The following is a 12940-nucleotide window of genomic DNA, read 5'->3' as shown; positions in this document are numbered from 1 at the left end:
GCTAATTACCATGTTTCTCTTTTATTAGATAGGATATATACACATATACATATATATCTACACTAATAAAAGAAACATGCAAATTGGTGTCACTCTGCTATGCCCACCAGCCAATCAGGATGAGTATGCAAATTAACCCAACAAAGATGGCGATTAATTTGCATATGCAGACGTGGAGTGAAGACAGCATAGAACAGCGGTTCTCAACCTGTGGGTCGCGACCCCTTTGGTGGTCGAACGACCCTTTCACAGGGGTCGCCTAAGACCATCCTGCATATCAGATATTTACATTACGATTCATAACAGTAGCAACATTACAGTTATGAAGTAGCAACGAAAATAATTTTATGGTTGGGTCACAACAGGAGGAACTGTATTTAAAGGGCCAGAAGGTTGAGAACCACTGGTATTGAAGGAAGCCAAACACAGCATGAGGGAGCAAAGTGGTGGAGAAGGGAGGGAGCCGAGGCAGCGGACATGGGAGGGAGCGAGGCAGCGGAGAAGGGAGCTTCGCTCCGGCCACAGGAAGCCCTATTCTTGCAGGAATAGGCCCAAGGAAGCCCTATTCCTGTAAAGGGCCTCTAGTATATATATATACACACTCGTGACCAATGTTTCTGCTTCTTTCTGAACAATTCCCATGTCTGGATCTGTCCCCCACTGGTCAGTCTCAAGCTTTCCTTCCGCATCTCCAGTTAATCATCCTGAGGGTCCCTCAGATTCAAAGGATCTGAAAGGAACTCCTGTTCATCCTTTCCAGGCCACTTTCTGTACCTGTTATTGCTATGGATACCCCTATGCTTTCACTGTGGCTTTAACATCTAGGGCAGTGGTTGGCAAACTGCGGCTCGTGAGCCACATGCAGCTCTTTGGCCCCTTGAGTGTGGCTCTTCCACAAAATACCACGTGCACTTCCGCAAAATACCACATGCAGGCGCGCATGTACAGTGCGATTGAAACTTCGTGGCCCATGCGCAGAAGTCGGTATTTTGTGGAAGAGCCACACTCAAGGGGCCAAAGAGCCGCATGTGGCTCGCGAGCTGCAGTTTGCCGACCACTGGTCTAGGGCCATCTACAACAATTCAACCTAATTAAGTGACTGCCATTGGTGTCCTAGGTTAAGTTCTTGATCCCTCTGCCTGGTGAGTCATGCCCCACAGCTCCTGGCTCTATCCCTATTTTCCATTTATCCAGTTAATTCCATAATAATTCTTCCTGGAGCATTGCACCCACTGCCTTGAGGGGCCCCACGTCCCCCACTTGCACTCTCACTCTAGTGCATGACTGTGCCTCTTGTGTATCACTGTCCCTTCCCTCCTGCTGGCCTTCTCCACCTACTGGCCTTCAAAGCCTGCCTCTGATGTCATCAACAGTTTCTCCAACCTTTCCTCATCCGGCCCCCAGTAGCAATCCTCCCATTCCTGAGTCTTCATAGCTTTCTGACTCATCCAAGTCTACCTGATATTGGAGTTTATGGATGTCTCATTTCCCCCATTCAAGCCTAGGGCCACTGAGGGTGAAGTTAATCTCTATGCCTACAGCACCCAGGACAATGCCTTGCACACAGCAGGTAGAGAAAGACTCTTAAATGAAGAAGCAAATGAACAGACCACAGCAAGGCAAGAACCGGGCTCCTGAAGACCTGCACTGTATCCAGGATGAGGATGTCTAGTCAGGGTGCACTGCTGTGACCACGGCCCCCACTTGGGGTTCCTTCAAGTTCTGAACACTATAACCAATATGTGTGAGACCTGCTCACCCAATTTGAAGGCTTGATTATTAATTCTTCCCTACTTCTCCCCTAGCCTGCACTGTTGGTGACTCACCTAGCCCACCAGGATCTCTAATGACCCCCTCTCTGGGCCCCATTTTCAAGTCTCCCTCGAGTGGTGGCTGTAGGATCTAGCAAAATACCTGAGGAGGCCCTCAGTACATTTTCCTCTCTTCCTCCAAGCACAAGAGAAAATGAAAAGTAAGTTCCCTACAAATATCGGAGCCCAGTCAGAGGGGTGCAGCAGCCGTCCTCCCAGTGCCCCGCAGAGCTATCACCAGGGCTCCTGAACAACTCTACCTGCTGCAACCGCTCTTCCTCCTGACTGACAAGCTCCAGGATGAAACACAGGGCGGTGTGGTTAGGTCATCCTGAAGACATCAGAGTCCCAGGAGGGCTTAGCACTCCCCACTGAAGGAGGTAACCTGTGAGCAGGCCCAGGGCAGGGTGGGGTGTGGCCACATTGACTCAGACTTCCCAGGTGACAGGTCTCAGGATCCTGCCCTTGCCTGGGACTCCTAGGCAGCCCTAGTCAAGCAGGTTGTTGCAAATTAGCCTACAGGGATTACAAAATCCTGCTGAGATGGGGCAAGGCACTGCAAGCTGAGATGAACAAATGATGGCAATTGTGCTAGAAGAGAGAGAACAGTGTACTCTGGCCACATAAGCCAGTTGGTTGGGTCTTCCAAATCAGAGGAGCCTTCCAAACATCAACCCTGAGACACGACACCCTGCTCACCTCAACCCTGTAAGAGCTGTGTTATTGCATTCCTCATTTATAGATGAAAAAAATAGGCTCAGAGTTGCACAGTGCCTACACCAAGGTCACCAGTTCATAATATGACAGACGGAAGGGTGGTCCCCCTGAGCTCCAACCCCTCTTTGATCCTGGAGGCATGAGTGTGACAATTCAGAGTTTGGAAGAGTTAGTGCCCGAGTATTTGATGCTCTTTAGAGGGCAGTCAAGAGTGATGACCTTGAAATTCCTTTCCTGGAACTAAACTTTAGTGTTTTGAGTTTTGCTTCATGAATCTTGGAGTTTAAAACTGGAAGGAACCTTAGAAATTTAAACCAGAAAGATAAAAGAGCAGTGATTTGGTGCAGAACCACCTGGGCAGAAGCAAAGGGGCTAGATGACTTCTTTGTCCCACCCAGTAGCTGGGCTAGAGCCTTCTCCTGGCTGGCTCCTGAGAGGTACTCAGGCTACAAAGACCACTCTACCCCAAGACCACTGGATGTGATACTATGTGAGCTTTGAGTTCAGGGATCCCAGTGCTTTCTTTTCTCATTACTAGTGTTTGACCAGGATGATTGAAAGAGGCTTATACATAGAGATCTAAGGCACAGTATAATGAATATAGATAATTATGTTGTACTATAATTTAATGTGATAAATATCACTACATCGGCAATCATATTACAATATGTAAATGTGTCAAAGTAACACATTGTACACCTTCAACTTACACAATGTTACACATCAGATTTATTCAATTTAAAAAAAGAGGCTTATGGTAACCAGGGAGGATGACCGATATGTGTATCTCATTATCAGTTATTAATGTCATCCTTTATTAAGCTGGATGCTTTGCAATTATTTTCTCATTCTCAGAACAACCTGTAGGTAATTATGATTACCCTAATTCTGGGTGTGAAAAAAATGAGATTCTGCTTGATTGACATTTTCTCAATTACACATCTAGTAAGTAGCCAAACCAGTACTGGAGCCCACATCTTTCTGACTCCAAAGCACCCACTGTTTCCTCTGTGCTACAGAGCCTCCTCACTATCCCTGAGGATCATCCTGTGAACATGGTTGAGAAGAAACGTGATTCAAGATTTGGTTCAGCAACCACCTGCCTCCCTGACCACTCCTGGTGTGGATTGTATGTCCCTCTCCTTTGCTCCTTTGGAGATGATTGTGTGCTTTTTTTCCAACGTATCACTGGAGAAGATTCTTTCTCCTGTATCTCCAGCACCTAACACTGTGCCTATCCTCTAATGCATGTTTAAGAATTATTTTTTAATTAAATGATGGAATTAATAAGTGAGTAAATGAAATAATTTCCTCTCATTCCTACATGTCTCTGTATTTTGGGGCAGTGTGCACCGTGTAGCCCAAAGAGATCTGTGCCTACCAATCAATGTTGTATTATTAACAGACTAATGAAGGTGTAATTTATAAACAATAAACATCAATTTTAAGTGTGCAATTTAATGAGTTTTGAGAAGTGAGTACAGTTGTGCAATCACCACCTCTATTGTAATATATGATTTCTATCAGCCAGTAAGTTTCCTTGTGCTCCTTATCAGTTCCCTCCCCCCATGCCCTGGCCCCTGGGCAACTACTGATCTGCTTTCTATCATTATAGCTTTATTGTTTCCAGAATTTCATATAAATGGAATCATTTTAACTTAGAATAACACTTTTGAGATTTAACTATGTTATTGTATTTGTCAGTAGTTTGTTCATTTTATTACTATTTAAATTACATTATATAGATAGACCACAGTCTATCCATTCATCAGATGAACATTTGGGATTTTTGCAGCTGTGTACTCTTGTGCATAAAGCTTCAACCTTTAATACAAGAACATTCATATGAACATTCAAATAAATGTCCTTATTTGGGCATACACTTTCATTTCTCATGCAGAAATTCCTAGGAGTGGAATGTCCAGGTCATATGATAAATATTTGTTTAACTTTGGTACTGCCAAACAGTTTTCTAAAGGCTTACCTCTTTACATTCTCACAAGCAGTTTATGAGAGTTCTATATGTTCCACATCCTCACCAATACTTGGTACTCTCAATCTTTTTAATTTTAGCCATTCTAGTAGATATATACTAGTACCTCATTATGGCTTTAATTTACATTTTCCCCTGATAACTAATAATGTTAAGCATCTTTTTCATGTGTTCATTGGCTATTTTTATATCTTTTCTAAAGCATTCTATTTTTGCCTTATGCTTTCATTGCATTTTCCTCTTAATGTTGAGTTGAAGATGATTGCCTACATAGAAAACCCATAGGAATCTACCCCCAAAATGTCCTTGAACTGATAAGTAAGTTTAAATAGCTCACAGGCTACAAGGGCCACATAACTATATTAATACTTTAGTGAATTATTGCCTTACTAGACAAAGACTTTAAAATAACTGTCTTTTATATGCTCAAAGAGCTAAAAGAACTGAAGGAAATTAGGAAAAATGACATGTGAACAAAATGAGAGTATAAACAGATAGAAATTATAAAAATCTAACAAAATTCCAGACTGAAAAATACAATAACTGAAATTTTACTAGAGGAGTTCAATAGGAAACTCTAATAGGCAGAAGAAAAATATCAGTGAACTCTGAAGAGCCAAAAAAAAAGTGAAGGAAAATGAACAGAGTCTAAGATACTTGTGGGTCATACTAGGTGTACTGGTTAAAAATGTAGATTTAATTTCAAGAGAAACATCAAAAGTGTTTTATTCAAAGTAATGTCCATCACTAGCTACACATTTCCCCCATCTTTCAGGTAATTTGTGGATACCATCCCAATAGAACTTTTCTTGTTTTGAGGCAAACCATTCAGAAACCCAATTTTCCACTTTGTAAGTTTTGAAGTGCAGCTCAGAAAGTGCGTGTGCCATCGATTGGAACAAGTGGTAACCTGAAGGAGCAAGGTCTGGTGAATACGGCAGGTGGGTTAATACTCCCCAGACAAGGTCTTTTAACGTGTTATCATGAAGCAAAATTACTTTGTCGTGTCTTCTGGCCCATTCTGGTCATTTTACGATCAAAGCGTGGTTCAAATTGACCTGAACGTTCTTTGTCTTTCACATTGAAATCATCACTTTTAAAGTGTTTAAACCAGCGTTCACAAGTATCTTGAGATGGAGCATGTTCACCATAAACTTCCCAAAGTATACGATAACTCAGCAGCACTTTTCTTCAAAATAAAATAATGAATTAAAACTTCCTGCAAATGCTCTTTTTTTTTGGCATGAAATTTGACATTTTTAAGCGTGAAAATATCTATGATGTTAACACCTTCAGAAAATTTTACATATGAAGTTTTGAAGCTTGTCAATACAACAAAATAGCATAAATATCAAATCACATATATATCAACATGTATAACTCCATTTATTGAAAAAAATCCACATTATTAATTGGTACATCTAGTAAACAAGCAGACCAATATAAACATTATAGGAGTGCCAGAAGGAGAAGAAAGGAACAGAGAGAATATTTGAAGAAATAATGATTGAAAACATCAAATTTGATGAAATAAATGAGTGAATCCAAGAAGCTTAACAAACTTCAAGTATGATAAGCCCAACCAGGACAGATAATAATCAAACTGTTGAAAGGTTTTTTAAAAAGCAAGAGAAAAGTGACTCATCACATGCAAGAGATCTCCCATAAGACTATCAGTAGATTTCTCAGCAGAAACTACAGGACAGAAGTCAATGGGATTATATATTTTAAATTATGACATTTAAAAACTGTCAACCAAGAATTGGCAAAACTCTTCTTCAAAAAATGAGGGAGAAACTAAGATATTTCCAGACAAAGAAAGAGTTCATTGCCACTGGATCTGTTCTACAAGAAATTCTAAAGGGAGTCCTTCAAGTTGAAATATAAGAACACAAGAGAGAGGGTACCTTGAATCATATGAAAATATAAGGTTCTTTGTAAAGGTAAACACATAGACAAGTATTAAAAAACAGTATTGTAATTTTGGTTTATAACAAATTTTAATAAATTTTTAAAAACAAATCATATAAAGTATATTTTCCAATCACAATAGAATGAAATTAGAAATCAACAGAAGTAAAATTAGAAAATTTACAAATATGTGGAAATTAACACAATCTCAAACCGTCAATAAGTCAAAAAAATCACGAGGGAGATTAGGAAATATTGAGACAAAAACTATAACACATCACATGAAATCATAAAGCAGACACCTTCACTGTACACTATTCAAATTCCTGACCCATAGAGGCACCAAGCATAATAGTTGTTATTTGGGCAGTTTATTACGCAGCAATGGATAACTGGAGCACATCCCTTCATGAATCGTTGTGCGATTCTAGCAGAAATTCAAGGTGAATGGTTCAAGGATCAAATTATACAGCTAGTCTAAGTGCATATGTTGAATGGGGAGCGTGTTTCCTAGTGAAGTCTTCACAAAGACTGCTGAGACATCCCAACTTTCTGAATATAAATCCAGGAGCAGTTGAATAGAGTCTCTTCATATGAGTTGTAGGCAATTCATGTCAGTGCTTGTGGGAAGTGGGGCTATTGAAGGCTGCCCTCTTGTTGCCCAGCTAGCTAGCACGCTGTGCACTGTCCCTTTTGTCCTAACCCTTTTCTTTCCTTCCATCTTACCCCTTTCACTGAGTGCCCATGATGTACAGCACATTATTTTAGGTTCTGGAGTGTGAAAGATGAATATATATTAACCATGTCATTTATTATCTGTATGCTGATGTTTTGCCACCTCAGGTTTCACTGACTCTGGAGGGACTGCCCCTCCCAAGGCTAGCCAGTTCCTACAGATAGTAAACAACTCACCTGCTGGTAGACTTTTCACACAAATCCACACCCCAAACTCTGGGGTCACCATTGACCTGCCCCAATCATGAAGGCCAGGTATCTGACAATGAGGGATACCTTTATGCCCCAGTGTCCACCCAAATTATTCACATTTAGTTGATCTAAAGCCTACTTTCCCTCCCTTGCCATTCCTTCCCGAGGAAGCCACAGAAGGCTCTTGCCCATGGTTTCCCACTCCCAGTGCTTCGCCATGTGGTCCCCAAAGCATGATGTGCCCCTAAGAACTGTGAATAACTAGCTCTCAGGGGCAGTCTTCTCCTGATACATTGGCCTTCCTATACCTCAAATTTTCTATTAATATATTTTAAAACAGAATGATACTCAGTTCTTGCCCTAAGGAAACTTACAATTTAGTGGGGTGGGGAGTCCTAAAATAGTATGACTGGTAGCATTCTGTGTCGTGATCTGAGCACACTTCTGCAGGTGTGTTCACACTATGAAATCTCAGCCAGTACTCACCATGTCTGCTTGTCTGTAGGCATACTGTACTTCAATGAAAAATAATTTTTAAAAATCATGGTAGTTTGAAATCTATCTATTAAAGCAACCTCATACACTGAACAAATAAGTATCCTCTGCTTCTCACAGCAGAACTGTTGGCTGATGATGGAGTTCTCCATGATGAGATCTCCATTGGTGCTGCTTCATAATGTCAGCCATTAGCCTGACACTACTTACCCAGAAATCAGATGTGTATGGTAGTCTGAGAAAAGACTTATTTATTTTTCATTTCATATTATTGATAGGCATTTGCTAGTCAGTTTCCCTTCTACCTCTTAGGTGTTTGGAAAGAAGAGGCAATAGAATAAAGAGATAAAAACATTCCCCCTTGAACCAACTTTTAGTTTTTCTTGTAATTTATTTTTTTTTTTCTACCTCAATTTGAAAGTTCAGCTTCCGACCAACTAAATAAAGATCATTTCAGTGCTGTAATCCTTGCTCCTTACAGAGGAAAACTGACCATTGTTCAGACCGGAGTGGGAGAAAATTCCTGTAGAAAAGGTTTGTCTTTGACATGGAATTCTCCCGGCCCTCAGTGCTAGGGAGAGGTGCACACAAAGCCCAGCAGGAGCGTTAGCTTGTCTTGGCGCTGCTGTGAGAATGTACACATACATCCAGCCTTCACCTTCCTGGGCCCACGAGGCTATCCACCCTGTGCACCGGGCCGGTGACTTGCTCAAATGTGTACCTGCACTCGTGGCTGATGGGACTGGACTCATGTCTCTGCTCCAAGTCCAGCTTCTTCCCAGCATTCATTAGGAGAAGTGATTAATCATAGATGAGCAGGCATGTATAGAGGGGGGAATTCATAGTAACTAGGACATCAGATCTGGGGGACTCCCAAGAAAATGTGGTTTTCTGTACCCCAGTGTTTGGTACCATTGAGTCCCTCTTGCAAAAGGGTTTGGATGTTGTCAGGGGGTCTACACTCCCCACACTCAGGAGCAATGTCATTTGAAAATCCTATTCCTTCCCCCTAGTCCCCAACAGAAAAGCTGTTAAACCTAAGATGCTGTGACTCTCTGTCCAGTTGTCCATGTGTCCTGTCTGCTTCCAGTCCATGTGGGTAAGCCTATGGGTACATCGTAAGTCCATGCTATGTGGTTGAATTCCCCCAAATTATTCTAAATTAGGGACCTTGATGAATTTCTTCTAAATGTATGAAGAGATTTCTGTGGGTTAAAAGAGTGGAACTCTGGACACAGTTTCTTGGAGGGAAGTAAAGGTTTCTGGTTATTGGACCAGCTGTGAAGGGTGGGGGATAGTGTGGCCGGAAAGTCTGGGTCCAGTTTCCTGGCTCTTCAGCATGCGCCTCAACAGGGTTAGCCCATTTGCTCTTCACATTACCTTGCACTTATTTAAGCGCCCTTTGAATGAGGGAAGGTCCAATGGAACTTGGAGAGATGGGACTGGAAAAGGCACAAGGGCAGGGGGAGACCCAGCGGCTTGTTAGAAGCCCTGCTCTCTGGCCTGGGGCTCTGGTGAGGGTGGGGAGCTGGGAGCTGAGCCCGGGCAGCCCTGGAAGCCAGAAGCAAAGGCATGAGGGATAGAGATGTATGTTCAGGTCTCTGCGCTGCCACTTGCATGCTGCAGCCTCACCTTCACTGGAAAACAGCTTAACACTAAAACTTGGGCTGCCTACTTTGCAGAGGGCTGTGTAGAGCAGGGGTCCTCAAACTTTTTAAACAGGGGGCCAGTTCACTGTCCCTCAGACCGTTGGAGAGTCGGACTATAGTTTAAAAAATAACTATGAACAAATTCCTATGCACACTGCACATATCTTATTTTGAAGTAAAAAAACAAAATGGGAACAAATACAATATTTGTATTTGCATGTGGCCCGCGGGGCTGTAGTTTGAGGACCCCTGGTGTAGAGGCTCCGATGAGCCAGAGAATGACCTTTGCAAAGACTGTCAATAAAGTATGGACAAGTTAGTGTGAGCAAAGAAGATGGTGGTGATAATTTTCACCTGCAGCCTGCTGTGAGGGACAAAAAGCACCAGCAAAACACATACACAAAACCGTGCAAAGACGAGGGCCACCAGCTGAGTCACTGCCAGCCCAGAACTTGTTCTGGCCCCAAGTTCTGGAGCCCCAGCGTCACCAAAATTCTTCAGTTTGGAATAGAATAAGGAAAGCTCCTCAAGGGGAAAGTTTTGGAGGCCTGGCTGTCAATTTTATTTAAAATTTCAACCATTCATTATTTTATACCATTTCACAGTTCTTTAAATATACGAGCTGCTTTCACAAATACTATATCAGCCATCCTATATTACCCCCATTTACAAGCGAAGAAACTGAGGCTGAGATCTGGTAAATGCAACTTGCACCCGGGGTTTCTGACTTCAGGTCCTGTATTCCTGGAAACCGATATTTGGAAAGAAAGGAAAGGAAGAAAAGGAATAAAGAGAAAGAAAGAAAGAAAGAAAGAAAGAAAGAAAGAAAGAAAGAAAGAAAGAAAGAGCCAAAGAAAAAGGTGGGAGGGATGGGAGAAAAAGAGAAAGGAAGGAGGAAGAGAAAAGAGAGGAAAGAGAGGGATAGGGGGTTGGGTGAGGAGAGAAGAAAGGAAGGAGAGAAGCAAGAAAGCAAGGAAGAGGGAAAGAAAAACTCATTTAAGAGGAGCAGAGAGCATAGTTTAAGCAATTCACACCGGAACAGTAAGGCTCAGGTCTGTGTGCCAGACAGGTCCGTTGCACGCGGGGTGTTCACTGTGCCCCTAATCGTCACGCGCAGACCCGTCACCCTGACTGCTCTCCCTGCCTGCGGGGACCCCCATCCCATCCCGCTGCGGGTCCAAGCACCCGGAGGACCCTGCACCACAGCCCTTAAGTCTTGCCCTTCTTGGTTCGGCTGCCTGCGGGTTCACCACGCCGCCGAGCCTCGACAGATGAGCCTTTGGACCAACAACTAACGGGCCGCGCCGGTCCTGGGCCCAGCGCTGGCCGGAGCAGGCGTCGGGGATGCCTTGGAAAGCGCCAGCCACGGCTCCGGAGGATTGACGGTCTGAAGGTTGCAGTGATCAGAGGCGTCAGAGTCACATTTGACCTCGAATCCCTCCCTTAGCGCCGCCCGCACCGGGGCACGCTCGCATAAAGTTGCCCAAGTACATTAACGCACGGGTGCAAATTAATGCAGAAAAGAAGGAATGGAACCAGTGAAAGAGCCCGGTTCCGGCACGCAGACAGCTCACACTAGCCAGGACGCGCCGGTACCAGCAACGGCGCTGCTAACGCCGGGGTCCTGGAAAACCCAGGTTCAAGCGCTTTCCCCGGAGGAAATGCAAGAAATTAAACGGTTGGAAACAACAATCACGACAGGGATTGTCTCTGCCCCCGCCCCCGCTGTTTTCTCCGTTTTTGCCTTTGGTCTATGTATGGAATCCAACTTGCCTGCGCTGCTCTGCCCGGGGTCTGCGTATCTTCCTAACCTGGTGCCGGGCGCGGCCCCACTGCGTGCGGGTTTTGCTCAGGAGCCGCGCTGGGAGGGCGCCAGAGGCTGGCGCCGGAGTGGGGATGCCCACGGCGGCAAGAGGGCGCTGTCCCCTAGGGGCCTCTGACCCTGTGGTGGAGCACTGTCTCCGCCCTGGAGGGCGGTGGGGTTAGAAAAAGTCGGAGCCAAATTCTTCCTGGGGTCCTCCGCTGCAGCGCGAGTGCCCCTGCCGGGATCCCTCTCCACCCCTTACCCTTCCGTTCCCTAAAGAGCTGCCCTTCCCCGGACGGGCGCGGCCCTAGCTCCCCGCCGTTCCCAGAGCATTCCGGCCTGGGATTTTTCTAAAGGAATTTCTGGCAGAGGGGTCCAACACGGGAAATGGCCTAGGCCTCCCGGGGTAGGGAAGCCCGCCTAGACCGCGGACACATTCTCTCCGCAAACCTGCCCCACCCCACCCTGCTCGGCCCCGGCGCCAGCCAGCCCCACCGCTCCACCTCGGGTTCCAGGATGCTCTCTGGCTGCAAAGCACCCACTCTCCAGCTCGCTCTGCGCCGTGCCCGGCGCCCTGGGATGGTCAGCCCGGACCCAGAAGAGCAGCAGGCGGAGGCCTACGGTACTGCTTCTGGATCCTGGCTGGAAGGGAGAGGAAAATTAGCTTTTTATTTTAGGCGGAGAGCCCGTTCTCGGATGAAAATTATCAGGGACTTTAGAGATGAAAATTGGGACTTAAAGACAGAGAAGTTGCGTCTCTCCATCCATTTGCCGGGTTTTAGCCGCGGGGCGGGTTCGGGAGTGCATGTTGCGCACAAGGCGCCTGTGAACCCAGTCCCTGCGCGCTGGGGCATTTCAACCCGGACTTAGAGCCACAGGCTCTCCATCCAGAGTTCTTTTCTCTTAACATCTGCCATCAAGTGTAGAGTTTGAACTTCGCATACATTATCTCATCGAAGCTTCACAACAGCCCTGTGAGATCAGTCTTATTATCATCGTCCTTCTTTTAGGATTAGGAAAGGGGGTTTAGAGAGGTGCCCGACTTGCCCTGAGTCACGAATTAGGTAGCACAGACACAGAAGGCAGGCCCGGACTCCAGACCCTCGGTCCTCCCATGACAATGCTACCTCCCTTCTGGGTCGCTTCTGCGGAGCACCGCACAGGAGTGGGCACAGGAGTTGGCACAGCAGTACTTGTGGTTAGAATTCCAGGATCTAGTCAAGCCTTGTGATTTCGGTGTTTCAGACAGTAGCGTGTGTCTAAGCCGTATTTACTCACTCGTTTCTTCATTCACTTATTTGGCGGTGCCTGTGCGCCTACTGTGCGCCAGCGCTTAAGTTAAGAGCCAGGGGAACAGTCCTACTCACGCGAAGCAGGGTGACACGGAGATGTCATCCAGCGAGCGAAGTGGTCGCCCCATGGGAGGTGGGTGTCAGGACGAGGGGAACTCGGGAGCTCCAGAGCTGGTGGGAGGAGAAAAGAGAGATACAAGAAGGGGATTCCTTGAGAGAAGAGCTAGAGTCAGGGGAGCTGGAGTGGGGTGGCGAGAGGTGGGTAAGAAGAGAGAAATCAGATGGCAGAGGGAATAAGAACTGAGCGCGCAGCCCTTTCTAGAGCCGGGGCGCCGCGGGGA

General features: G+C 45.3%; 1 protein-coding gene across 1 annotated transcript in view; it reads left to right on the top strand.

Moving 5' to 3' along the window:
• Positions 1-11808: 11808 nt before the first annotated feature.
• Positions 11809-12940, top strand: part of SOX7 (SRY (sex determining region Y)-box 7) — an 8154-nt gene continuing 7022 nt past the window's right edge. The window contains exon 1 of the mRNA XM_005859632.2: positions 11809-11929. Within this exon, the coding sequence (XP_005859694.1) occupies positions 11824-11929 (106 nt within the window). The 5' untranslated portion in view covers positions 11809-11823. The remainder of the gene's footprint in view (positions 11930-12940) is intronic.

The sequence above is a fragment of the Myotis brandtii genome, unplaced genomic scaffold (assembly GCF_000412655.1).
Source record: "Myotis brandtii unplaced genomic scaffold, ASM41265v1 scaffold1282, whole genome shotgun sequence".
NCBI classification, from domain to species: Eukaryota; Metazoa; Chordata; class Mammalia; order Chiroptera; family Vespertilionidae; genus Myotis; species Myotis brandtii.
The sequence above is the reverse complement of the archived record's forward strand: the minus strand, read 5'-3'. Positions and strand labels throughout refer to the sequence as shown.